This window comes from Bos grunniens, chromosome 12 (assembly GCF_055505025.1).
Source record: "Bos grunniens cultivar Pamir isolate PY7600 chromosome 12, Bosgru_T2T1.0, whole genome shotgun sequence".
NCBI classification, from domain to species: Eukaryota; Metazoa; Chordata; class Mammalia; order Artiodactyla; family Bovidae; genus Bos; species Bos grunniens.
This window is the reverse complement of record NC_141176.1, coordinates 14922155-14949767: the sequence shown is the minus strand read 5'-3', so window position 1 is coordinate 14949767 and position 27613 is coordinate 14922155. Positions and strand designations below refer to the sequence as shown.

The window sequence follows — 27613 nt, the reverse complement described above, 5'->3', positions numbered from 1 at the left end:
GGAAGATCCTCTGGAGAAGGGAATAGCTTAACCACTCCAGTATTCTTGCCTGGAGAATTCCATGAACAGAGGAGCCTAGTGGGCTATGGTCCATGGTGTTACAAAGAGTGACTAAGAGACTAACACACCCAATTATTAAGGGATGAAATAAATGACTAAGAAAGCAAAAATGGAATTAAAAAAAGAAACAGCAAAGGCCTGTTTAAGAGCCTCTTTTATCCTGCAGGTGATCTGGGCATCTGTGACCTCTTTAGGCAAAATTAGAAGTCCCAACCAGGGGGCAGGTCCAAAGATCCCCTCTGCAAATTATCAAATGTGTGGAAAACCCAAAGTCCTTAAGAACTGCCTAGGCCTTCCTTTCAGGTGTAGACCTTGAGGATGGGTAAATCTAGCCCTGGTTCCAGGGCCACAGATTCCCTGACTTTCCCCTGTTACATAATTAAGTCCCCCCACCCTACCCATCCCCCTGCAGAGCTATCTTGACACCTTTTCTCACTGAAAGCCGCACGGGACATAAGGTTGAACAAAGACATTTATTTGTAAAAGCAATTCCCAATGGAGCAGAGACTGTCTCCATAGAAAGTAAAGCAGTGATCATGGGGGGCCCACATGCAGACATTAGTGAAACCCAGGGCGAATCCAGACAGACAGCACTGCTGCAGACACCACAAAGCTCCCCATTCCTGCCAACTGCAAAGCAAAATGTCCTTTCCGCTCAAGAACACGGATGTACCGAGATGTCCTGTGAGAAAGCAATTTGGTCTGACGTCCACGATGAAGTGATCAGGGAACAGCTGAGGGAGCCTTTGATTGTTTGTTTGTTTTTTCCTCTTCTGGGTGACTTGTCGGCTTCCCACAGATACCCGGCTAAGAGCTCAAGTGGTCCTCTACCCTCCAGCGGGCGGGGGCGGTGTCAAACCCCCAGGGCTGGCTCACATGCCCATTCTGATGCTCTGAATGATCTGGAAGATAGCTGGACGGGGAAAACAAAACAGTCGGCTCAGACACCCGACAGCACACAGCTGGAAACCCAACCCCACCGCCAGCCCCGCTTTGCTGACCCGGGGCCCTGGGCCTGTTAGCACACAGCTGATTAGAGATTTCCTAACAAGGAGTTAAGTTAACAAGAGGTCAGTGAACTTCTTTAAAAAGGCAGTCTTGCTCTGTCTGCTGATGGATGCCGCGGGGATTTATGGATAACTCCTGCTAATTCTACCGAGAGTGGAGGCCAGCAAGCCCTCAGATGCTGAGAGATTTGGCCCCCGTCCCCAGAAGGTTCTGATGCTGCTGGGGAGCGGGGAGCAGGGAGCAGGGCTTGCGTGCGGGCGGGGCGCTCATTTAACAGGTCATCGACGCTGCCTCTTCCCAAGGGCTGTGACCTGGAAAAGAAGCTGCCCTTGAACAGGAAGGAAGGCCAGGTGCTGGGAGCAGGAGCGGGAGCTGGGCCCCCCGGCTGCTGATAACCTTTGATACAAGTGCATCTTCAGGCGGCCTGGAACTTTCTGAAATTCAACTTGAAATACACCAAGAGCCGCACTGATTATTCAGGGCGCTGTCCTCACTAAGTGGAATGAACTCCTTCCTGATAAACTGAAGGGGTGGGTAGCCTGAATGTCCAACAAACAATTCCAGGGGCCCATCCCCTCCTTATCTGGGTTAGAGCAATTGGATAGTTCCCAGTCTGGTTTGGTCTAAAGGGTTTAAATGTGTCCCATGAGAGGAAGGTCCACCTTCTTTTTCACATCTTGCCCAGATGTAAAATATACAATATGGGTCCATCATGATGAAGACAATCATGATGATAACAGCAGTGAACATGTACGGAATGATTTTTTTTTTTTTTTTTTGAGGAGCATCTGGGTACCATGTAATCATCTGTAAACACAGAGCAAGCAGAAGTCATTTCAGGGGTTTACCCCATCTCTCCCTTCATAAAGTCTTCCTGGAATAGACCCGGGAATGCTGCATCCTAAGTAACCAGAGTGAAAGAGGCTACTCAGAACCCTCAAAAAACAAAGTGTTTGATTTTATCATCTAACGTTAGTGGGCAGATACCATGGGCCAGGCACTGTGTTTGGGGATCCAAAGATAATTCACAAGGGCTCTTTCTTGGACAGCTAGATTTGAAGCGTAGATTAAGTAAGAATGAAGTTGGATTTTTTTTTTTTTTTTACGATTTTTCATTTTTGATGTGGACTGTTTTTAAAGTCTTTACTGAATCTGTTAAAGTATTGTTTCTATTTTATGTTTTGGTTTTTGGGCCACAAGGCACATGGGATCTTTGCTGCCCAAATAGGGATCGAACCCACAGCCCCTGCAATGGAAGTCATAGTCTTAACCACTGGACTGCCAGGGAAGTCCCTGTAGTTGGATTTTTATAGATTAAAAAAAAAAAAAAAACACTGTGTACATCATTATGACTTTCCTAAATTGGATATACACCCAATGTGATTTAATATTAGGTTTTCATGAATGTCCAGTGTGACCATAATAAAAAGTGATAACTGATAAGGCTCTGCTGTAATATTGTTACAGCAGATGCAGTGTTTGATCTGATCCCCAAATACCTCCAGTCAACTACATATCTTGGGCTCTCCTTTATGCTTCTTAGTGGTGATTTGGGCTCAGGTATTCTTGTGTCTGGTCACATCTCTGGTTACTACTCCAGTCTGCAGTGTGCCCTCTTCTATTATTATGAGCTGCAGACTAAGTCGAAAACAAAGACTGTTAGAACTACATGTAAAACTAGAGTCAATTGGTTGTATGTGAAGGTTGGACTCTTTTCTAGATAAAGGAGTTAATTCAACAAGTCGTGATATATAACCCTGGCTGTGCTCAGAGGTTTTCTTGGCTTATTCTGATTTTGGGGTGACTTTTGACAGGAGAAGTTGCTAGATGGATGAGGAAGTACTCACACAAATGTATAAGCTTGCTGGAATACGGACGTTTCCGTCTTCCTCTAGCAAAGCTAACAAGGAATAAAAATTAAATAAACATTCTGTGTTCTGGCTTCACATAGGAGTCCTAGGAGGCAGCTGTATATTCAAGCACATTAGGAAAAAAATATTTACATCCACCATGCCTCAGGCTTTGTTCTTGGGATTGGGAAAATATCCCTAATTTGGACAAATGGGCTTAACTTTACAAGAGAGTGTTAGGGTCAGAGGGAACTGGGTTTGACTCTCCACTCTTCACTGACCAGCTGTGTGACTGCATGAATAATTTAACCTCTTCACGCTCGTCTCCTCTGCTGTGCAATGAGGACCACGTTGCTTGCTGCGTTAATATAGGGATTAAACATATGATATAGATGAGGGTCCTCACATATCAAGGTTTTGGTGCATGGGAGCTATTGTAACTAGTTACTATTGCTACAATGATGGTTGTGGCTTCTCCAGGTATGCCCATGAAGACCGGAGCTCAAGGGCTATTTACCATCTGCCAGAGTATGCATTTTTGGAATTCACTAAATAGTTCTGAGCCCTGATTTCTCTAATTTATAAAACTGTAGATAATATATACTCCAAAGAATTGCAAGGAATGAATCTGATGACGTAAGTAAAAGATGCTCATAATAGATGCTCCAAAATGTTGTTTCTCTGTGAGATTTATTCTTAGACAACAAATCATTACCAGCAGTATGTAGGTCAATGGCTAGGAAACAGTCTGTATCTTAGTCCATCAGATCCCATTTAAATTATTCCATGATTTCAAAAGAGCTGGGTAATGATAAAACCACTCAATTCTTTTCAAGGAATGCTGCAAATTTCTCTTAAGAATCTTAGACAAAGTTTGCTTACCTCAGAGTAGCAACACTTATATTAAAACTTACCTATCTCTGTGTCTGCTTTAAAAACTAAGAAAAGGTCATTCTTGACCCTTATTGGATCCATGAATTAACATGTAAAATCTGATGGTCTTTAATATGTTTACAGGTAACCCTTTAAAATCGAATCCTCTTGGAGAAATTACTTTGAATAAAGTCTACTTTAAGTTCAGCATTTGCCTCCACTGCTAAGATAATGGAGAGATGGTTGTATTTTATGATTTCTTTTTCAGTTGCATCAAGATCTTTAAAAAGGCTTTACCATCTTATACCAATTATATTAACTTTACTCCTGTGTGCACACCAGTAATGACCCGCCAAGCAATCCAGGCCTCCCCAGTGCTGACTTTCTGAGGCGGTGAACGGGAAGGGAGCCAAGAGTGGGTTCCGAGTGGGAAAGGAAGTGGGGAGTCTAGACCCTGACAAGTTAATAACTTAACAGTGGGTGAACAAAGCAGACAAAACAGTTGAGCGGGCTGCAGGAAAGGGGCTGTGAGCAGGCGAGTCAGCAGGAGGAGAATGCCAAGAAAGGGAGGGGTGGCGGGCATTCGAGGTCAGGGCATCGGGCCCTGGGAAGGCCACAGAGGTTCAGAAAAATCCAGGCTAGAGTGGCAACTCCAGAATCCGAGAGCCTCCAAGCTCTCCCATCTGTTCAGGATCCTGGTTCTTGTTAACCTCGGCTGGCTCCATCTCTTTTTTTCAACTGTTCCCTTTCAATGAAGTCCTTAGGGTTTAACATGTGAGAAGCACTTGCAAACTCAAAAATCAAACAAACCAGGACAATCTTCTTGACTCCACATCTCCCATCCACAGATACCCTCCTCTTTACAACCATTTTCAAAAAGCTGTCTATAGTCCTCACTTTATCCATTTTCCTTACCTTCAATTTCTCAATCCACTGCACTCTAGCTTCTGCTCTCTTCAACTCCATTGAAATAGCTCTTGCTAAAACCACAAATGGCCTTCCAAGTCACCTAATCCACAAGCATCCTTCAGCCGCCTCCTGCCGTATACCCCTCTTCACCATCGCTGAGCGCTCCCTGGGGGAAACTCCCCCTTGGCTTCTGTGACACATGATTCTCCTGGTTTCCAGTCTTCTTCCTTCTCTCTACTCTTTACACTAAACCTGGTGTATGGGGGTCATCCCGACTCTTCCTGACCAGTCAACAAGAATGCTGAAGTTCCCCAGCACATATTCTGGCTTCGCTCTCTTCATTACATTCCTTCTCCTGGGTGATCTCATCAATGGCCGCTTAGCTTTCAATGACTCACCAAGATGTGCCGTCAGCCCCGACCTCTCCTAGGAGCTCCAGACCCACGCCTTCCACCGTCTAATTGATACCTGCACACAGGTGGCTCAAAGGCTCGTCGAACACAATGGGGACGCCTCACGGTCTCTTCCCACTGCCAAGCTTGGCATCCTCCTCCTCTGTCTCGCACATAAACCCAAAGCACCAGAGTCATTCTTGGACACGTCTAGTTGATGACCGAGACCTGTGGGCATTACCTAATAATCTTGTGATTCTGTGTCTTTCATTCATCCTTCCAGAAACCGCCCTAGTCCAAGTTACCATCATCTTTCCCCTGATTCCTGAGACAATCTCCAGCTGGTTTGCTCCTCTTCAATCCTTTCTCCATACTGTAGCTAGAATTATTCCTTAGATAAAAATAAGTGAGATCATGCCATCCTTGAGTTCCTAGCATACCAGAAGCTTTGTATTGCCCAGTAAGTGAGACCACACCATCCTTGGGTTCCTAGCGTTCCAGAAGCTCTCTATTGCCCAATCCTTTGCAAAGCCGTCATGACAAGCATTTCCTGGCCCCAGGCATGTTGTCCATACTCACCTTCTCCACTCTCTTCCACCTTTATGGCACATCTTCCTGTTTTCAGGAGCTCCCTGATCTCACAATTGGACTTCTAAACATGCCATTTTTTCCGTCTGAAATACTTTCCCCATCCTACCCTATTGCCTAGTTTTTCTTCATGATTCAGAAGTTATTTCTTCAGAGGGGCTGACTTTGACCATCTGGAGCAAGAGTTCTCTAACTTGTGTACCACAGTGTCCTGAATGTGTCTGAAAACAGGTGCTGGATGCTGTCCCTAGAGTTTCTAATCCAGTGGGTCTGTGGTGGGAACTGAGAATGTATATTTCTAACAAGTTCCTGGGTGATGCTGAGGCTGATGGTCCAGGGACCATGCTTGGAGAGCCACTTACCCAAAGCACACCATCCCTGTGCATTACAGGCACACTTTGTTTTATTGCCTTTTTTTTTTTTTTTTTTTTTTACAAATTTGTGGCAATCCTGTATGGCTGAAGTCGAAGGGTGCCATTTTTCCAACAGCATTTGCTCATTTCTTTCCTCTGTGTCACATTTTGATAATTCTCACATTTCAAACTTTTCCATTATTATTATACTGGCTATGGTGATCTGTGATCAGTAATCTTTGATATTACTGTTACAAAAAAGACTGTGGCTTGCAGAAAGGCTCAGATGATGGTTAGTGTTTTTCATCAATAAAAAAATACATTTTCTAATTAACATATGTTTACTTTTTAAAAAGATGTAATGTTATTGGATTCTTAATAGGCTATAGTATAGTGCAAATATAACTTTTATATGCACTGGGAAACCAAAAAACTCATGTGACTTGCTTTATTGAGATATTCACTTTACTGGCACTGGCCTGGACCCAAACCTGCAATATCTCTGAGGTCTGCTGGTACATGCTTTCACAGCCCTACGTGCCTCTCCTCCAACATATTCATGGCTGAAATTTTACACATCTCAGCATAATTATTTGACTGACTCATCCTTCTTCCCCACTTGACCACAGGCTCTAGGAGAGCAGGGATGATTTTGTTCCCAGATCAACCCCTGGGTCTAAGCTCAGCACCAGGAACATAGTAGGTCCTCTGTACAAATTTCCTGAAGGACCGAAAGATGAAAAATTGTGAACAGCATGGAGGAAAATGTATTTAAAAACTTCAATTGATTACTCTGCCAACGAAAAGAATCAGTATCATATGGCAACCTTGGATTCAATTGGTCCAAGAGCTTAGTCCTTGAGGGGAAGTCAAGTCATAAGAACATACACTTCCTTAAGGTTGGGGGCTGTGCCAGTCCAATCCACTCTCCTTCTGGGAACTGACTGACCCCAGATAACTGCAAGTGGCTGGAGAACACAGGCACGACACAACTGGATCTCCTAGGAGACTGTCAGAAAGCTGGAACCCTGCCAGACAATGGGGGGTTCCAAAAATGATGTTTATTGAAAGTAAGTGGTTGACGATAAGAGAGATCAAGGAAGTTGCTGAGAAGAGAGATCAAGAGAGGCCAGAGGGAATCCCCTTTAGGAGGATAAGCCAACTTCGGAAATCACACAACTTTTATTATTTTTCATTTAAAAAATTTAGAAAATTAAAGCACCAGTAGGAAAAGTATGGCACCCACAAAAGACAAGCAGAAATGTTAGAAGACAAGACATCGTGAGGTGGTTCTTTCTTTGAAAGGATCAGCACAAAGAAAGTCAAAGGCAAGATGCCATTTCCCAGTGGCTTCTCCAGAGATGGAGAAGAGCAGAAAGAGAGGGAAGCCTGGGACAGGTGAGGGCGAGAGGACGACGTTAGAAGAAGGGATCATATTAGCAAAGAATGGGATGCTCGCTCTCTAGAGTCAAATGGCAGACAGTAGAAGCATTCTTCTGAGAAGGAACCCATAAAGAAACCCAGAGGACCCAAAGGGCACGGGGAAGAAGGAAGCACAGACAAGGGAGGTGTGAAGATCACCTTGAGGGAGCCAATGGGTGATGAGACATCTTTTTCCAGACTGTTCATCTCAGATCCTGAGGCAGGAGTTCCAGAGCAGACGCACGTCCTCAAGCTTTCCTTTGTGGTGAAACAGAAGGGGTTCTCCCGGGCGGCTCAGCTCCTCAAACATCCCACTTTCCAGTCTTGGGGCTGCGACACCCTCTGGGTATCACAATTTCAAGATAGTTCAGGCAGTCTCCAGGGAAGGCCAGTGTTTATGTGGTCAACCTGCAAACATGGTGAATTCAAATCTATCCTGAAGCAACTGTCCAGGAAAGAGCAAGGTGACAGAGAAGACTGGTGGCCCAGTAAAGAAACATGGCTGGGTCGGGGCTTTACCCACCTGGGAGCAAACCCAGACAGTCTGTCCAAATGGAACTCTGGACTGTGCACCTTTTCTGGCAGGGAAAGTAAGAGATGTTTCAACAGGAGTTCTTTTCAATACCTGGTCATATGCTAAATGCCTGAAGTTGGTGGAAAACTTCTGCTCCATGGTCGTTTGGGGGAAATGGTAAGAGAAAAGGATGTAGGGTGATAAAAGCAGATGGGTTTGGAGTTTAGGTTTGGGAATTAGCTCTCTTTTTAGCTATGGGATGCTGGCTGATTTCCTCTGTGGACCTGTTTTGTGATTTGGAGAAATGAGTACCATAGCTTCTTTGGTATTTATCAGGGACTGTGTGATAAGAAAAGAAAATATAAATGTAGGGCCTGGCATTATAGTAAGTACTCAAGAATCAGTAGTCAAAACAGTTGTATGAATAGATCCTGCTTACCCCATGGGCTAGTCTTCAAAGAGTTCTTTCTAGAAGGAGAGAAGAGGCTCTAGCTCTAGCTGCCCCTGAAGAGATGACACCACTGACTTCTGGCTGGCAAACCCTGAGCTCTACCTGTCCAGGTAGGAGCTGGGGCTCCTGTCTTCCCCAATATCACAGAGCTGTGCCCCCCACTACACATTTTCTCACCTGCACAAGAGTCACAGCGTTACCTTTCTTTCCTTGTAAACATTCAGAAACTTGGTTTGAACTTTGCCAGGAGTGTTGAGATATGGCGACACAGCACGATGAAGGGCATCATCAAAATGACAATAACAACAAACATTTGTAAAACCACTACCAGGACTCAACTAAACATGCTGCACACACTGTCTCATTTAATAATCCCCAGGATTCATTTTCATGAGGATCCTAGGAGTTTTCAGTTAGAATCTTATTGCTTTTAACAGTGGGAGAACTGAGGCTTAGAGTGGGGATAGATGTGAGTAGCTTGGACAAGGCCACAGAGTTAGCAGATGGCGGAGCCATGTTCCCAACCCAAGGAGGCTGGCCCTGGAGCTGGCACACGCTTGGTCCTTTTGCTCATCCACACCATCCTTAACAGAACAACCAGTCCCAGTGAGGGAAGGGGAATTGGCCCTTCCAGAAACGGAGAGGCATATCCATAAAGGGAGACTGCTGGACCCCCTGAAAAGAGGCTGGGAAGACAGAAGACTTCAAGCCCAGCCAAGAACATCTCAGGGAATCACTCTTCCTATCTGTTCTGAATAGGGTGTCCTGAGAAAATGGTCCTGCCCGTGATACATTATCTCTGCTCCGTTCCACCCCAGCAGGCAGAGTGCCTGCAGGAGACAGGAGAAGAGTACAGGCTGTTAACTGCCGGACAAAGGGAACATTCCTGTCCAGAAACAGTGCAGCTACTCACAACTGACAGGCAGGCTCTGCGGGAAAGGCATGAACTCTGTAATCACAGAGGCCAGCGCTGGGCCAGACATAATTTCCTATGTGATGGGCAAAGAGGGTCCAGATGTGCATTCCCTTCTGGGGATGAAAAAAAATCAGAATATCCAGCAACACAGGAGGTATCCCCTAAACACATACACACACACAGACATGCACATAGTCAGACATGTACACACATACACACAAAACAAGCAGACACATACAAACACACAGAGACACACACACAAACCCACAGAGACACACAAACACATATATGCTAATACACAGAGACATATAAATACACAGAGACACACACAAGCACATATACACAAACACACATACAGACATGTGCAAATATACACAGACACAGACGTAAACACACACAGAGACATAAACACATATGCATACACACACACGACACAGGATCTCACTGAAGATCCTGCCTCAGTGAGAAGAGCTTTTCTTTCATTTGTTTCCCTTTAAGATTTGAACAAAGAGGTCTATTGCTTAAAAAAAAAAAAACAAACAGAAAGAAAGAAAAGGCTAAAACCAGGAGTCTAGACATTCTGTTCCCCAAATACACTTATTTTTTTCTGATTATACAAGTAATATATGCTCATTGACAAAACTGGAAAATATAGAAAATTAGGAAGGAAATAAGTCACTGGTTAATCCTATTACCCTGGAGGTTTCCCTTTGATGGGGGCTATAAACTCATCAGCTTCAAGAAAACCCAGGCTTCAAGAACCACGAAAATGCGCATAATCTCTCATTAGGAAGTGAGTATCAGGTTCAGCCAGAGAGAGAGAGAGAGAGAGAAATGAAATTGAAATGAGGGGCAGATGAGAAGAGAATTAGTCTGAGGGAAGGAAGCGGGGCTGGCTGGTGTGTAAGTTTCCTTCTGAGAGTCGTAAGCACGATGGCTCCAGCGACCTGGCTGAAACCTCAGTGAGGGGAGAGGACAGACTCTGCTCTTAGCTTGCTGCTTCCTGCCCATGTCCAGGGACACGCCAGGGCCCCAGAGAGGTGAACGACACCACAGGGTCCCAAGAAACATGGAAGCACCGACTGAACTACCAAACTGTCTGTTCAGCTAGCCTGTGAGGAAAAAGACCTCATTTTCCCAGGTCCAGGTGAAACAGTTCAAGAGGACAGTTAAAAATGCTGAAGACAGTAATACTTATGGAAAGATCCTGTGTATATAAAAAATGAAAGACTAAAAAGGGGTAAAAAAGTGCTGAAGACAGGGACTTCCCTGGTGGTCCAGTGGTTGAGAATCTGCCTTGCAGTACAGGGGACACGGGTGTGATCCCTGGTTGGGGAACTAAGACCCCACGTGCTGCAGGACAGCTAAGCCAGTGCACCACAACTACCGAGCCCACACAGTGCAAGGAAAAGTCCCGAATGACGCAACTAAGACACAGCCAGAGAAAGCACGCAAGCAAGAAAACAATTGCATGCACAATCACGTCAAAAACATAAATGCTGATGTTTAGACATAAATTTTGCAAAAGATGTGCGTAACTTGTACACTAAAAACTATTGTAAAACTGCTGAAGACGGTTGTCCAGTGAACATTGTAGAGCGGATGTCAGGGCCGATCACCCTGCTGTGACTGCTGTGTTCAGGTCAGACGTTACTGACCCGCGGCCGCACACTCCCCACAGAGCCCCGGGGGCGGCTCGGAACCCTCCTCCACAAGGCTCTTGAAAGAGCCCAAGACAAAAGGGAGAGGGAAACCCAGGGGCAAGAATTGTGGGCACAAACGGCGTATGGACTTCGTCAATGGTCCAGGGAAGCACCCGCAGACAGCAAGTGTCTGGAGCAGATAGCGCTCGGTGTATCTGTATGACAGCATCTCTGCCACCTCAGACAGACATTCCGGGTCACGCTTGTCTCTGAGTCTCAAGATAAAGACAGAAGCTATCAGACAGTTCCCTAAAGAGGCAGGGTTTTGAAAACAGGGGACTGAGAGTCGGGACGAGCTGCTTATCTGGAAAGAGGACCCCCGGTCTGCAGAAATAGAAGATAATTTTTTTTTTTATAAAAATGGGAGAGAATAAAACAGCCAAGTCTCTAAGAGAGGGCTGTTGAAAGCCTTGGTACTTCAGTGTCAATCTAAAGGTCTAGGAGATCAAACAAAGACAAATGCAACCCAGTTAAAAAGGCCCCAGGAAAAATTTTGGGTCAAGACCTGAACATGAAAAGTTTCTGGCCTGTTTGAAATAATCATCTGAAAGGACTCAGAAGAGGGATGTGACTAAGAGACAGGTTATAGATTTCTGATGGAAGGTATATAATATTAACAACAATAAGGCTAGTTTCCAAACTAAACCTGACCAAGTAAGACACGGCCCTGACATGGCCTATGTGGACAATTACGTGTCTCAAAAGAACACGCTGTTCCCCTGAGCTTTTATATCTCACAAGCTTTTTTTTTTAAATAACAAAACAGTGGTGTATTTCGGTTGCTTTGAGAAAATAAAAATCCAGGGTCAGGAAGATCCCCTGGAGGAGGAAATGGCAACCCACTCCAGGATTCCTGCCTGGAAATCCCCCTGGATGGTGGAGCCTGGCAGGCTACAGTCCATGGGATTGCAAACAGTCGGACACGACTAAGCGACTGAGCACACACGCAAGCAAGGGCATGAAACTCACCGGCTGTTTCTGATATTCAACTTTAAAGTACAAACCCCTACTCACTGATTTCGGTCTGCCTGTGGGTGGTTCCTTTTTCCTGCCTGGGTCTGTCTGAAAGGCTCTGATGCTTTCTCGTGGGAACATAAGTCTCACACACTGGGAGTGTTATCACCGAGATAGCGTCCCCTTCTCCTTGGAGTGAAGAGGTGGGGTCTACAGCTCTCTGGAAGGTTCAGACCACCGTGAGTGGCTGCGTCTGCCAAGCAGAGGCACAGCCTGGGAGGATGGGGGTGGGGGGCGGTGGGAGACTAAGCCGCCCTGGCACGTAAGTCCCATCCGAGGTACCACTACTTCCCATGAGGGTGATGGGGACAGAGGTGGCAGTGGCTGAGGCTGCAGGTTTCAAGCGTGCTGTGGGCTAGCATGTACGTCCCTGGGGCCGTTCAGCGCCTGGACAACCTCCAGCAGGGCTCTTCCTACCCCTGTTTAATGCATAAGGAAATCAATACAGAGAGTGAGGAACTGTTCCAAGGGTTTTCAGCGGATACCTAGCAAACCCAGGTTCTGAACCCACATCTGGCAGCGCCCCAAACTAACCTCCCCTCGGAAGCCTCTTATCCTTTTAAGGCCAGTTGGTCAGTTTTCAAAGAAGTGTCTTGCCGGAGAGATCTTTTGCAATCCTGCAAAGTGGAAACTTCCTTCCTCTGAAGTGAGGTGTACTACATAACGTCGTCTGACTGGTCACAACCGTGGATCCGGGCTGGATAGGACCCCGGGGCCTCCCTGGTGAGGAGTGGGCATTCCCTGGGCGCCAGGGCTCTCTCTGGGGGCCTGTGCTTTGCGGCCTCCCAGCTCCCCCGGGTCCTCCCCCGTCCTTCTCATCATCGGGCTCTCGTCAGCGCCCAGCGCCCCTGGCACGAAAGGCATGTGTGGAGAATGAGGAAGGCCACAGGGAAGGAGCTGAGGGGGGAGAGGCCAAGAGTGTGCTGTGACACGTCACTCCCCGTGATGAGGGGTCCCGGCACCTCCTGGAGGTGTGTTAACTTGTTTTCCCACATAAAATGGAGTAAGGGTGACCAGCAAGTGAGCATTTACTTAAGTGTCAACATTTTTACCAGTCTTCATTCTTTCCCAGAAGATACTAGGAAAACAGATAAAACAGGAATTGCTTATGATGTGCCTGACCTGAGTATTTATTTACCCTGGTAGCCAAAGCAAAGACAGAGGATGAGATGGCTGGATGGCATCACTGACTCAATGGACGTGAGTCTGAGTGAACTCTGGGAGTTGGTGATGGACAGGGAGGCCTGGTGTGCTGCAATTCATGGGGTCGCAAAGAGTCGGACACGACTGAGCGACTGAACCGAACTGAACTGACAGTATTTCTGTGACTTTTTAAATTGAAGTACAGTTGATTTACAACGCTTCAGGTGTACAGTAAAGTGATTCATTGATACAAACATACATGTGTGTGTATGTAAGTCACTTCAGTCCTGTCTGACTCCTGGCGACCCTATGGACTGTCGCCCACCAGGCTCCTCTGTCCGTGGGATTCTCCAGGCAAGCAAGAACACTGGAGTGGGCTTCCATATAGCAGAGTGATTCAGTGATACAAACATATATATATATATTATTTTTCAGATTCTTTTCCACCATATGTTATTACGAAGATGTTGCATATAGTTTCCCATGCTATACGGCAGGTCTTTGTTGTTTATCTTTTATGTATAGTAATATCTGTTAATCCCTAATTCTTAATTTATCTCTTCCCCCTCCCCCATCCCCCTTTGGTAGTCATAAGTTTGTTTTCTATGTGACACTATTCCTAAAAAGAGCCCTTTGCCCAACCATCAATCAGTAAAGTGGGTTAACAGAGTAAGGTAATGAAAGTAAGAGAATCAGATCACATTTTCCTCTCTGTATAAAAATCTAGGGACTTCCCTGGTGGTCCAATGGTTAAGAATTTGCCTCCTAATGTAGGGCACTTGGGTTGGATACTTGGTCAGGGAACTAGGAGCCCATATGCCTTGGGGCAACTAAGCCCGCAAAACTCCTGAGTCCTCTCGCCACAACTAGAGAAGCCTGTGCGCTGCAATGAAGAGCCTGCATAGCCAAAAAGAATTTACAAAATATGAATAACTAATTATATGAACTCAGAGAGGGCGAATGACCTCCTCAATATCCCCGGGACTTGGTGAAAGGGAACTTAAGGTTGGCCTACGGTATATCCGGTTCATGGGAAAGGGACCCGCTGGACAGGGACAGGAAGCGGCGTGTCTGCAGAGGTATGGAAATCCCACCGGAAATTCCGGTGTATTTTGTGTGAGCATGACAGGCAAGGCGGGGATGAGAGGGCTGCTGTGCACATCACAGATGGACAGCAAGAGGTGGGATGTGATGGATCTTTGTGACTTTGTGCTACAATGGGTAAAGTATGGTAAAGACCGTCAAGTACCTGCCTACAATGCAGGAGACCTGAGTTCGACCACTGGGTTGGGAAGATCCCATGGAGGAGGGCATAGCAACCCACTCCTGTATTCTTGCCTGGAGAATCCCCATGGACAGAGGAGCCTGGTGGGCTACAGTCCATGGGGTAGCAAAAAGTCGCACACGACTGAGTGACTAACATTTTCGCTTTCACAAAACTGAACAGAGGCGAGACAGAGCAGTGATGAGGGGCTTCAGTCATCCAGGCACTGAGACGGCTCATGACATAAAGCAAAGGAACTGATGATAAAGGGAAGGGCTAGATTTGAGGAAATTGCATTTTTTAAAATTTAATTTTATTTTTAATTGGAGGATAATTACTTTACAATGTTGTGATGGTTTCTGCCATACATCAACATGAATCAGCCATAGGTATACATATGTCCCCTCCCTCGAATTCTTTTAAACATACAGAAAAGGTAGGTAGATCACCGAATCACTTAGCTGTGAGGCAGAAATTAACACGATGTTGTAAAATCAACTCCTTTAATAAAATCAAGGAGAAAAAAGACAGGCAGGAGCCTATGGCCTGTGACTCTAGAACGCGAAGAACTTGGAGGGAAAGTGGGAGCTGCAAGAGGAACTGAATCATGACTAATCCCAGAGAGACGGCCACAGGGACGGAGCTAAAGGAGCTATTGTGTTTCTCATGACATGTTTGGTTTAGAAAAGGACACAGACAAAGATAGAAGGAACGGCACAGTACCAAGGACGAACTGAGAGGAGTGATACACTTCTGTGAGAACAGCGCTTAGGCCTGAAATGAAGCTTGCAAAAAAAAAAGCTAAAGTTGGCAAAAGAAATTTGAAAAGAAAATTTAAAAAGGGACATTATTTTTAGTGATGATTAAAAAAGGGATGAGGTTCTTTGCTTGGATCACAACAGCATGTTAACAGAGAATGAAGTTAAGATGACCCAACTCCCTGTTCACTGTCTAGTCTCTCCATAGAAGCCAGTGGTCTTAACTAGGAAGATGTAAAGAAGCATCCTTATGGAACTTCCTTGGCAGTCCAGTGGTTAAGACTGTGCTTTCAATGCATGGGGCACAGGTTCGATCCCTGGCCGGGGAACTAAGATCTGGTGAACCATGTGGCATGGCCAAAGTATTTAAAAAATAAAAATAAAGAGGCATCCTTAGAAGAGCCCCAGGCATGCAGGCAGGGGATGTGGCATGCCATGAGTGGTATGTCCTCTTAACCATTTTAAGTCCAAATCTCCAGGCCCTACAGGCTCCCATTTCAGGCCCCTGCACAAACCAACAAGTGGATAGGACAGCAGAGACAATGTACCTGATCCCTGAAAAAACGAATGGAAACTGGGAAGTTTCCAAAAGATTACTGGCAGCAAACATCCCAATGTACTCACGCAGGAGGGGGAGACACAGTCCCTACTATGTGAACCAATAAGCCTGGCAAAATGTTAACTAAGATGAAGTTTAAAGAAGGTTTTTAATCCCTTTGAAAAGGATGGGTATTGAAAACTAGCACAGGTTGGAGAAAAATAAGCCAGACTACTGGCTTGCCCTCTCCCTTATATGGGCTTCCCTGACAGCTCATTGGGTAAAGAATCGGCCTGCAGTGCAGGAGACCTGGGTTCGATCCCTGGGTAAGGAAGATTCCCTGAAGGAGGGCATGGCAACACACTCCAGTATTCTTGCCTAGAGAACCCCATGGACAGAGGAGCCTAGTGGGCTACAATCCATGGAGTCGCAAGAGTCAGGCGTGACTGAGCGACTAAGCACGAACACTCCCCTATACGCTACCTAAGGGCACAGGCCAGAAAGGGCTCCAGTTACTGTGTATCTTGAAGCAGAAAAAACAAAACAAAACAAAACCCAGCTCTGTATCTATTTAGTTCCTAACAACACAGGCTGTATGGTGACCGATACTCAGAGATCCCTGTGACTGGGCTTTGGCCATTCTTGAGCCTGGTGTATTATCTCAGGCCTCCAAGCCTTTGTCACACGGTGCTCCCTCATGCGGAATAACCTTCCCTTTGTCTGGCTGTTTGTCCTTCAAATCTCAGTTCAAATGGCAGCTCCTCTGGGAAAATGTCTCTTCTGCTCAGTATGATTTAGAAGCCCCGCTATGCACTCTGATTCCTGTGTTGGAATCCTAGTACCCAATGTGATGGAGGTGGAAGGCAGAGATTTGGGGAGGCGCTTAGGTCCTGGTGGAGGTCTCATATGTGGGATGTGTTGTTTCATTTACTTTCTCAGTCATGTCTGAATCTTTTGAGACCACCATGAACTGAAGCCCTCCAGGCTCCTCTGTCCTTGGGATTTCCCAGGCAAGAACACTGGAGTGGGTTGCCATTTCCTCCTCCAGGGGATCTACCTGACCTTGAGATTGAACCCGGGTCTCCTGCTTTGGCAGGTGGGTTCTTATCACTGAGCCACCAGGGAAGCCCCATAAATGGGATCAGTGCTCTTATAAAGGAGACCCCACTGAGCTCCCAAGCCGCGTCTGCCATGTGAGGATGTCATGTGAGGATACAGGGAGAAGTCTATGTTTGGGCACAGGGCCCTCACCTGACTATGTTGGTACCCTATTCTGACTTCCACCCTCCTGAACCATGAGCAATAAATTTTTGCCGTTTCTAAGCCATCCAGTCCACAGTGTTTTGCTAAAGCAGCCCGAATGGACTCGGTCCCTTATCCGCGCTTGCCCAGCCCTCTGGGCACTCTGCTATCACAGTGCTCTTCCCCTGGGCTACAACGGACAGCTTCCTTATCTGCCTCCCCACGGCCTGCTGCCTCCTGGAGGAGTTTCTATTTCCAGAGGCTGCCCAGTGCCAGGCACACTGGGGACCCTCAAGTCACCGGGATTGCTTGCAAGAGTTTTGCTGAGAGGTTCAAAATCAACCTGAGGGGATTTGTCTCTAATCATGTTCTGTGGGCTTCTCCAAGGCTACACTTTTATCAGTGACTTGGAGGAATAATATTTTTTCAAGAAACCATAAAGCTGGGAGAGAAAGATAATTAGACAAAAGGCTCAAGGTTCAATCTTTGGTTGACTATAAAACCTGAAAACATAGATAAGTTTTTACATAGATGGATTTTTCTTTGGCATGCTATCAGTATGTGTTTTTCTTTTTTTTGGTTTGTTTTGCTTTGGGGAGAAAATCAGAGGCAGATCATGTGAGGCAACGTGTCACAGATGACTGTATAGGCGGCACCGAGCAAAATGCCGCAGTGGTACACCGTATTTATTGCAATTTTTCACCAGTGCTCTGAACTATGCATTGCTAATGCAGGGCAACACACTGAATATATCATGGAATGTCACTAACTGTATGGTACATTATCACATAATATCAGTAAGCCATTTATTATAGATGTTCTTCTATGCTTCCACACTTTCTGGCTACTCTGTAGAAAAATGGCTTGTAACCAACAATGAAATTATAATAGGAATGTTCATGAAGCTTAATTCGTGCATGCTTGCAGTGTCTAATTCTTTGCGATCCCATAGACTAGCCCACCAGGTTCCTCTGCTCATGGGATTTCCCAGGCAAGAATACTGGAGTGAGTTGTCATTTTCTCCTCCAGAGGATCTTCCCCACCCAGGGACTGAACCTGGATCTCCTGCATTGCAGGCAGATTCTTTACTGCTGAGCCACCAGGGAAGGCATGTGTTGTAATGTGAGTATAAATACCGTTCTCTGAACTTGCCACCTTCCACGTCAGGCGATTGTACCGTGAGGCTTAGGTCCAAGGTTCCGTTCTCCCCAGCATCTCTGCAGAGCTTCTCTTAAGGCACAAGGCCTCTCCCTCTTTCTGGAACGTGAATTTATCTCAGGCAGATCGGTGCTCCACTTTCTGTTCCAAATGCCCTTTTTTAGGTCAGGTCTTCAGAGAAAGCTTTAACTGAACTCTGAAGTGTAGCCAGCCAATTTAATTGCTCAGTGTAATCACTTTATGATTATGATCTGATAACATATCAGTTCTGTCTCTATTCCTATTTGGTTTGCTGGAACGAAAACGAAATCAAAACCCATTAAGAGGAAGGCTTCAGGCAGCGATTACCTTGAATCCCAGACCAATATATTTTTGGCATATTTACCTTGTGGAGAAAACATGTGTTTTTATGGGACAGAGGAGACCATGGGATAGTAAGCACAGTGAGAAACCCATACCTGAGCCGCAGACAACAAAAACGAACAACGCCAACAGCCATGGGCCCACAGGATATTTCTCTTCTTGCGGCCTCTGAAAGTGAGTGGGAGAAAGTAAGATGAGGTTCATTCATTCAAGAAACACTTACCGAGTACAGCTAGACACCGTCCTAGGGGCTGGGGACCCGTCTGTGAACAAGACAGATCCAGTCTTAATGCCAGTGGGCAGATCTAGATGAAAGTGAAAGTGTTAGTCGCTCTGTCGTGTCCAACTCTTCTGCAACCCCATGGACTGTAGCCCACCAGGCACCTGTGTCCATGGAGTTCTCCAGGCAAGAACACTGGGGTGGGTAGCCATTGCCTTCCCCAGGGGATCTGCCAGACCCAGGGATTGAATCTGCGTTGCCCACATTCTGAGCAGATTCTTTATTGTCTGAGCCACCAGAGATCTAGATGAACAAAGTCAATTTAAAGGATCAAGACTGGTTTGGGAAAACTCATCAACAACCTTATTTGCATCCCTGTAACTCAATGAACTTGGTAGTTCTTAAATATTCTGGAGACAGATGAGGTATAATACATAAATCATTACAGTGATTTGGGAGCCAAAAATGCCATTACTAATAATTGTTTCTGTTGGCTGAAAGCACACGTCATACCAGGCACTCTAGGAAGCAGCCGATAGTCACCATTTCCAGCGCTCACAACTGCACACGAGGTCAGTCTTATCATCCCCCTTCTGTAGCTGGGAAACTGAGGCTCAGGCTTCGTTAACTTCAGCAAGAGCTGGGATTCAAGTTTAGATTTGCCTCATTATAGAGCCAGGGGTTTTGCCTCCAACAGACTCCCCTTGAATTCCCGCATCTGTGGCTTCCAAGCTGGGTCACAAAGCACAGCCATTTTCTCAAAACTTTCCAAGTGCCAGGACTTCCCCCGAGATCAAGTGGGTAAGACTCTACCTTTCAAAGCATGGGTGCTTATAAGCTCAGTCGTGTCTGACTCTTTGTGACCCCGTGGACTGTAGCCAACCAGGCTCCTCTGTTCATGGAATTTTCCAGGCAAGAATACTGCAGCGGGTTGCCATTTCCTTCTCAAGGGGATCGTCCTGACTCAGGGATGGAACCCGGGTCTCCTGTGTCTCCTGCATTGGCAGGTGGATTCTTTACCACTGCGCCACCTGGAAAGCACGGGTTCTATCTCTGGTTGGGGAACTAAGATCCATGTGTCTCGCGGTGTGGCCAAAAAAATAAAGAGAACTCTTTAAAAAATAAAAAATGATGGTTTAAAAAATAAAAATTTTTTAAGTGCTAAAAACCTGGGAAGTCACTTCAGTGCAAATCCAGGGAACGGTAGACAGCAACCACGTTATGGAGGTGAGAGGAGCAGCATTTTGTAATAAATCTAATTTTAGTGAAGCTGACTCTGGAGAAATCTCTACTTCTCTGGGAAGCACAAGGGGCCTGTGGCTCCCACAAAGATGAGTCCTTCGAACCTCTTGCTCATCTCAAACCGAATGAACAGGAAGTCCCTCTGCAACCCCTCTGGGTCTGTGTGCTGGTAGGGCTTGGTCCTTACAGTCCAATCAATCAATGGAAAACCAATATTTTCTGAGAGAGGCATCTGAAAGTGGAGAATTTCTCAAATGCTAAGGGAGAAGGTAGAGTGAAAAAAAGAAAGAACTCAGTAAATATTTCCTCATTGGCATGAACCAAAAATAGGCTGTAGTCAACACAGGTTAAAAAGAAACAAACATTTTTTATCATAGATAAGGCAACAGTTCTCTGGTTCTCAGCTTACTTGTTCCATTCGTAGAGAACCTTCTCTCTTCTACTTCTGTTGAGCTCACTTGGCATTTATATCACCAAGTACTTTTTCTAGATAGCACTTAGCATGGTTTGTATTGCAATATTTATTCTTGTGATGCTTTGCTTAATGTCTGTCTCTCCACTAGACTGTAAGCCCCACATGGGCAGGCACTGTGTCTCTTTCATGTATCACGGCATACCAATGCCTGATCCAGAACTTAGGTATAGTAGATGCTTGATAAATATTCATCAAAGAATGAATAAGCATGCAAGTTTCACTAAATATGACATCTTAGGACACCTAGGGGCTTTCCTGGTGGCTCAGATGGGGTAAAGAATCCACCTGCAATGCAGGAGACCCAGGTTCAATCCCTGGGTCAGGAAGATCCCTTGGTGAAGGGAATGGCTACCCATTCTAGTATTCTTGCCTGGGAAATCCCACGGACAGAGGAGCCTGGCAGGCTACAGTCCATAGAGTTGCAAAGAGCTGGATATGACTGAGCGACTAACACTTTCACTCTCACTGCTCTGTAGGTCATCTAGAGTAAAGAAGGATCTAGAAAAGATACTGGGTCTTTTATGAATTTTTCCAAATTGGTGATAGGGTTATTCCAGGATTTCTCTTACTAGAGAAGTATAGATTAATGTCAGGGGCAGATAGAATCTGACTAAGGATTAAAGCAATTCACTTCTCTGACTTTGAGAAACTTGTATCTACCAACACTTGTATGATGGCAAATCACACTGAAAGGGGATAGACTGTTTCTTTTGACTAGAACAAGGACAAAATCAGTCAAATAATTGCACAGAATAACTATTTAATCAGCATTTGCACTGTGTCCTTCTTTGGCACTTGAGACTAAGTCAAGATGAGAGCAAATAAATAGTTATTTGAACGGAGCTGAACATTTGCCCCTCCCCCACCCACCAACTTCCTAATCATTTGAACCAGCTGACCAGAAACCAATTCTGTTGCTGTCATCCCACTAATGCTATATTTTTAAAAATCCATTTAGTTCTATCTCCAGCAAAGTCAACAAGTGAATTCAGGAGCCTGTAAATGGGATTATTGGTCTAGGGCAGATACCAAATGGAGTCCTTTATTTTTCCTTTGAGGAAACTCCACTCAAATTATCAGGATACAGAGCTTGGAGCGTATAACACAGAAATCTTTTTGATGACATTTCATAGTGAAACAATAGTACTTGGGGACTTTCAGAGCTCAAGAACAACTTGGTCATAGTACCTATATATATATATATATTTTTTTTTTTTTTTTTAAACTGGAGTACAGTTGCTTTACAATATTGTGTTAGTTTCTGCTATACAGCAAAGTGAATCAACCACGTGTGTGTGTGTGTGTGTGTGTGTGTGTGTATCCTCTTCCTTGGATTTTCTTCCCAGTTCCCTGTGCTATACAGCTTGTTCTCATTAGTTATCTATTTTATGCATGAAAGTGAAAGTATTAGTCTCTCAGTAGCCTCTGGCTCCTCTGTCCATGGGATTCTCCAGGCAAGAATCCTGGAGTGGGTTGCCATTCCCTCCTCCAGGGGATCTTCCCGACCCAGGGGTCAAACCTAGGTCTCCTGCATTGCAGGCAGATTCTTTACTGAGTCACCAGGGAAGCCCACAGTTAGTGTGTATGTATCAATCCCAATTTCCAAATCCATCCCATCCCCCCTCCTCCTTGGTATCCATACATTTGTTCTCTATATGTGTTTCTATTTCTGCTTCGCAAATAAGTTCATCTATACCATTTTTCTAGATTTGAATTCCTGGTGGTCCAGCTGTTAAGACTCCATGCTGCCAGTGCAAGGGACATGGGTTCAATCCTGGGTAAGGGAACTACGATCCCACATGACTTGCAGCACAGGGGAAAAACAAACAAACCCCTCTATCCCAATATATCCTTTTCTGAGAGCTTTGAGTTACTTCATTTTGGGAAACATTGCCCAGCACAAATCTGTCAGGACAATTCACCTAAGCCTGAATCTATTGCCGGGAAAGGTTTTTTTTTTTTTTTTTTTTAAAGCAGTAGAATCGTGCAAATGACATGGTTCATTTCCAGCAGGAGTTTGACAGTCTGTGGGCCCCAAAATGGGCCTCCCTGGAGGCTCAGACAGTAAAGAATCTGCCTGCAATGCAGGAGACCCGGGTTCAGTCCCGGGGTCAGGAAGATCCCCTGGAGAAGGAAATGGCAACCACTCCAGTATTCTTGCCTGGAGAATCCCATGGAGAGAGGAGCCTGGTGGGCTACAGTCCATGGGGTCACAAGAGTTGGACACAACTGAGCGACTAACACTTTCACTTTGTTGGAGGATATATTTCCCTGTGATAAGATACCAGCAGGAGAACTCTGAAATGTAAATTGCCCCTTTATTCTGAAGAAGTTACTACTGTATAATTATGAAATGATCATCCCATTACTCTGTTATCTGGTAGAACAATATTGATTCACTCCATAGCTGTACACCAATAATGAAATATCTGCATACAATTAAAGGAGTTTATTTCTAAATGACTAGTCTGGATTTTCCTTCAGAATCTGTTCGTGTGTCTGCATTTCATTCTGAACAAGTTACCCCTTGCAAGTTACTTCTTTCTAAGTATAATCACGTTTGATCTGTAATTAGGAAAATGAGATTTAGGATTTAAAGTGTTTCATTTTGTTTTGTTTTTTTGAAAGAGAATTTCATTTTTCTTTTTGGATGCTGATCCATGTACAATAAAGTTAACCAAAAAAGCCTTTCTAACCAAGGGAAAATAAACATACCTTGTGGCTTAGTTTGGAAATCTTTCATTACAAAGTTAGTAGGACCACTTAAATACCCTCGTAGGCGCCAGGCACTTTTGAAGGGCCCACTCCATGGTATTCCAGAACCTATTAAAAATCTACTCACACCACACATTAAACATTATTTGAAAATATTTCTGAAAGTTGAATTGAGTTGAACTGCAGTCAAGTTGACTACATTTCTTAGATATTTAAACAGTTTTTTCTCCAGCTGTTCCATTGTCTTTTCTTACTTTGGAGACTTTTTTTTTTCAGGTCCCAAATGTTCTCAAGTGGTCTTGAAAAGCTTAAGGTGACAGATGCTGACTTTACCAAGCCTAACAGATAACACAGACTTCCCTGGTGGCTCAGTGGTAAAGAATCCACTTGCCAATGAAGATATGGTTTCAATCCCTGAGTCAGGAACATCCATCCCCTTGAGAAGGGAATGACTACTCACTCTGGTATTCTTGCCTGGGAAGTTCCATGGACAGAGGAGCCTGGGGGGATACAGTCCATGGGGTTGTGAAAGAGTGGGCCTAACTGAGCGACCTAACAACAAATGGATAACACAACTGTGCAAAAAAGTTTCTGTTTTGTTGTTACTTTTGCAGTCAGATAAGTTGTCAACTGGAGAGAATTAATAAGTGAAGTCTGATTTTTTTTAGTTCATTAAAAAGAACCACACAGCTAGAAATTTTCAGTAAATTAGCTAGTCTGTATGATATCCTTGGAAGACCTGATCTTCTAGGGATATAAACCCTGAATGCTTTAATATCCTTAAAAACTGTTTTTCAGAATCAATTTGGACAGTAAGATTTTTTTTCCTGAGTAAAAATAAGAAAAACACAGATCTATGTGAAAAATAGTTCCAATTCAATGGCATGTTGCCGTTTTGCTGCCCAACAAAACTAAATGATCTAGCTCCCAAATGAGAGAATTTCCAGCACAACTTAAGCCTGTAGCTGTGCTGCGTTTAGTCACTTCAGTCGTGTCTGACTCTTTTCCATCCCATGATGTGTAGCCTGCCCGGCTCCTCTGTCCATGGGATTCTCCAGGCAAGAATACTGGAGTGGGTTGTCATGCCCTTCTCCAGGGGATCTTCCCAACCCAGGGACCAAACCCGGATCTCCCGCATTGTGGGCAGATTCTTGACTGTCTGAGCCACCAGGGAAGCCTACTTAAGCCTGTAGCTGTGTATAAAGATCCAGCTTTGATCCCAAGGCTTCTCTGACATAGTACTGCTTGTTTGTGCAAGAATTCTAGTCTAGTGATTGCAAATCTAGCTTTTTGCTCAGTGAATCAAACTAGCATTGTGTCTTTGGCCAAAAGCAATCGCTTCATCAAATCAGAAGACTCTTCCAGCCAAAACTCCAAGCTTCAGCTAAACTTCCACTGAAGTGTCTGAGATAATATTGACAGATTCCAAGTGTCTTTGCTCACGCACTTGGAGACAAACACTACCTAACAACTCATCTGTGGCCTGCCATTGAATGTCCAGAAATACAGGCCTGGCAATTTCTGCTGAAGATCATTTACTCTACTGAAAACAAATGAACACCACAAACACACACACACACACACACACACACACACACACACACACATAAGGCATAAGGCACAGATTTTACTTAAACATTGTTATAAAGCTTTAATCTACAGTTTTGGAGGTGTAGAATGCCTGGCAATAAAGTAGGCTCTAAAATTCTGGAACATATTATCAAGATGAACCTGAATTCACAGAATGAATAAGAGGAATGCTGCTTTTAGAATTTGGCCTACAAGCCCCTGGAGAAAAGGCAAAGAAGGAAGATGGAAGGAAATACAGGTTGAATCGCACTTCGAATTCCCAATGTACACAAGGAGAGCATTACAAAAGGCAGGAAAGAAAACCTTATCAGGGTGTGTTTGTTGCGGAGGGCGGGCAGGGGTGAAAGCCTAGGAGGGAGAGATGGCAAACGGCCTCCCTTTACCCATTCATTCATTCAACAAACGATCTCGCACCTGCTAGGTTTCTGTCCCTTGTGTCAAGCAGTGGGTTTAACTCTTCCCTTAAGGATGTGACTTTGATCTTTCCCAGAGACAAAGATTCAGTTCTGTCCTGGGGAGGCCCTTCTGCGCCTCCGTGGCAGCCACTCCCAGAGGGGCCACGGCCAACCAGGGCCCTCTCCGCCCACGCGAGCCCAAGTCCGCGCCCCGGCCGTGGGGGAGCCCATTCCTCAGCGCCCCCGGGTGCCGGACTCCGCGGGAGGGGCGGCCCGGGGCGCGGATAAGGCGGGGTGGGGGGCAGCCCCGCGCCCGCAGCCCTACGCCCGCCCCGCCCCGGCCCGGCCCCGCGCCGCTCGGTCCACGCCGCCCCCGCCTTACCAGGGTTTTGGCTACGTTCCCCCTCTGGGTGATGTTTTTGCTGTGCTTCTCGTTGGCCATCCGGATCCGCTGTTTGGCCACCATGGCTCGGGCGCCAGGAAACGCTCTCGACTCCCACCTGCAAGGATGCCCCCCGCGTGAGCCCCCAGACCGGGCCGAGCTCGTCTCGCCCGCCCCGGGCGCTGCAGGTGGCAAGGCGCGGCCCCCGAGCCCCGGGCACCCCGCTCCCCAACCCCCAACGAGCTGGCTCCAGAGAGAGGCCAGAGCCCGGACGGAAGTAATCTTTCATCTCAGGAAACCCTCTCCTACTTCCTCGCCATCCTTCCGGTCCCCCCAGCTACCTAACCAGCGCAGCCCCGAGGCGGGCGCTGCGGCGCGTCCACTGCGCACCCGGCGGCCGGAGCGCAGCGCGCGGAGCGGCTCCGGTCGGGGGAGCCCGGGGGAGTCGGGATCCAGCGGCCGAAGGCGGCGAGGCCCAGGGTTCCGGCGGCCGCGGGCTTTGTGCGCTCACTGCGGGCGGGGCTCCCCGGCCCGGGACCCACCGAGGCCCCGGGGAAGGGGTTGGGGCGGCTGCGCTTCGAGCCGGGGTCGTGCTCCCTGGCTCCGCTGCCCGCTGGCCGAGGGCAGGGCTGGAGGCGGCGGCCCGCGGTCCTCAAAAGACAAGTTGAACGAGGGAGGACGGGGCTGGGCCCGCGCTTTTGGGGGACCGTGGGAAGGAGCCTCCCCTTTGGGGGTCTGGGGAAGGGCTTGCGTAGGGAAGGGCGCAGCAGGAGCTTTCTGAAGTGCTGCAGAAAGGACCGGATCTTCCCGAGGATGGGGAGAAGGGGGTGTGAGGATGGAGCGGAGAGAGGCCTTCCTGCCTGGGCGGTTACCGGGTTACTCGGAAGACGGACAGCGCCGCATCTGAGTGAAACGTGGAGGAAAGACAGGCTTGCTGCCCAGGCGGAGTTTGGTGGTCACCGCCCGGACGTGGGTAACTTGGACCACTCGGGGCAACTTGGATCTCCTCTAGAAAATTCTTCCCCCCCACAACCCCCGACCCCCGGTCCAGGGGCATCTGAACTGGAGGCTTTCCTGTGGTTCAAGGGTACAAATGGAACGTTCCTGACTCACAACCATTGGTACCAGGCCCTACAGATTGTCTAGTGTGGGGACAGGTGGGGAGAGAGGTCCAGTCCTTCACTTTCCCACGTGCTGGACGGATTGGAGTTAGCCCCTAGAAGACCAGAAGAGGGGAAACCTCAGCCTGGAAGTTCTGGGGCTGGGGAGAGTGGTGGGAAGAAGAGTTAGACCAGCTTTGGCTCGTGCACCCCAGTCCTTCCCTTTGGGGCATCTGTGACTGGGTTTCCACCGGGTTTTATGGCGTGAGACTCCCCTGTGTCCAGGGGAGGGGAGGGAGGGCGCCTTCTGGCCCTTTGGGCCCTGGTAACTGGCAGGGGCTCCTAGACTGAGCTCAGCCTCATGCCCCTCCCCATTTCTTGTCAATCAAACGATAACACGGACTGTTTAGGGGCAGCTTTGGGTAAGCTAGAAGAAGCCAGAAGTTATCTAGCATCATTAATAAAGTCTGGTCATTCTTTTTCTACTCTGAAGATGAGTTAAGTTTCCAAACTAGTTTCCATTGGCTTAACCATTACCACCACCACCATTATTCAGTTCAGTTCAGTTGCTCAGTCGTGTCAGACTCTTTGCAACCCCATGAATTGCAGCACACCAGGCCTCCCTGTTCATCACCAACTCCCAGAGTTCACTCAGACTCACATCCATCGAGTCGGTGATGCCATCCAGCCATCTCATCCTCTGTCATCCCCTTCTCCTCCTGCCCCCAATCCCTCCCAGCATCAGAGTCTTTTCCAATGAGTCAACTCTTTGCATGAGGTGGCCAAAGGACTGGAGTTTCAGCTTTAGCATCATTCCTTCCAAAAAAATCCCAGGGCTGATCTCCTTCAGAATGGACTGGTTGGATCTCCTTGCAGTCCAAGGGACTCTCAAGAGTCTTCTCCAACACCACAGTTCAAAAGCATCAATTCTTCGGTGCTCAGCTATCTTCACAGTCCAACTCTCACATCCATACA

At 46.5% G+C, this 27613-nt stretch overlaps 1 protein-coding gene across 9 annotated transcripts; it reads right to left on the bottom strand.

The window, feature by feature from the left end:
- Nucleotides 1-513: 513 nt before the first annotated feature.
- Nucleotides 514-27370, bottom strand: SERP2 (stress associated endoplasmic reticulum protein family member 2). Of its 9 annotated transcripts, none has more exons than XR_015137837.1 (6): nt 26081-27370; nt 25539-25656; nt 18542-18687; nt 18135-18448; nt 7615-7863; nt 514-973 (listed from the first exon to the last, which is right to left on the bottom strand). XR_015137837.1 is itself a non-coding variant. In XM_086328877.1 (4 exons), the coding sequence occupies exons 2-4, from the start codon at nt 25620-25622 to the stop codon at nt 933-935; spliced, it is 198 nt and encodes a 65-aa protein (XP_086185003.1). In that variant the 5' UTR covers nt 25623-25656; nt 25880-25985; the 3' UTR covers nt 514-932. The 9 variants fall into 9 exon arrangements, 2 of the variants coding, with proteins under 2 accessions (XP_086185003.1, XP_086185004.1); XR_015137840.1 differs by having other exon boundaries at nt 18615-18687; XR_015137835.1 differs by lacking the exon at nt 26081-27370 and adding an exon at nt 25880-25985.
- Between the last annotated feature and the right edge of the window lie 243 nt (nt 27371-27613).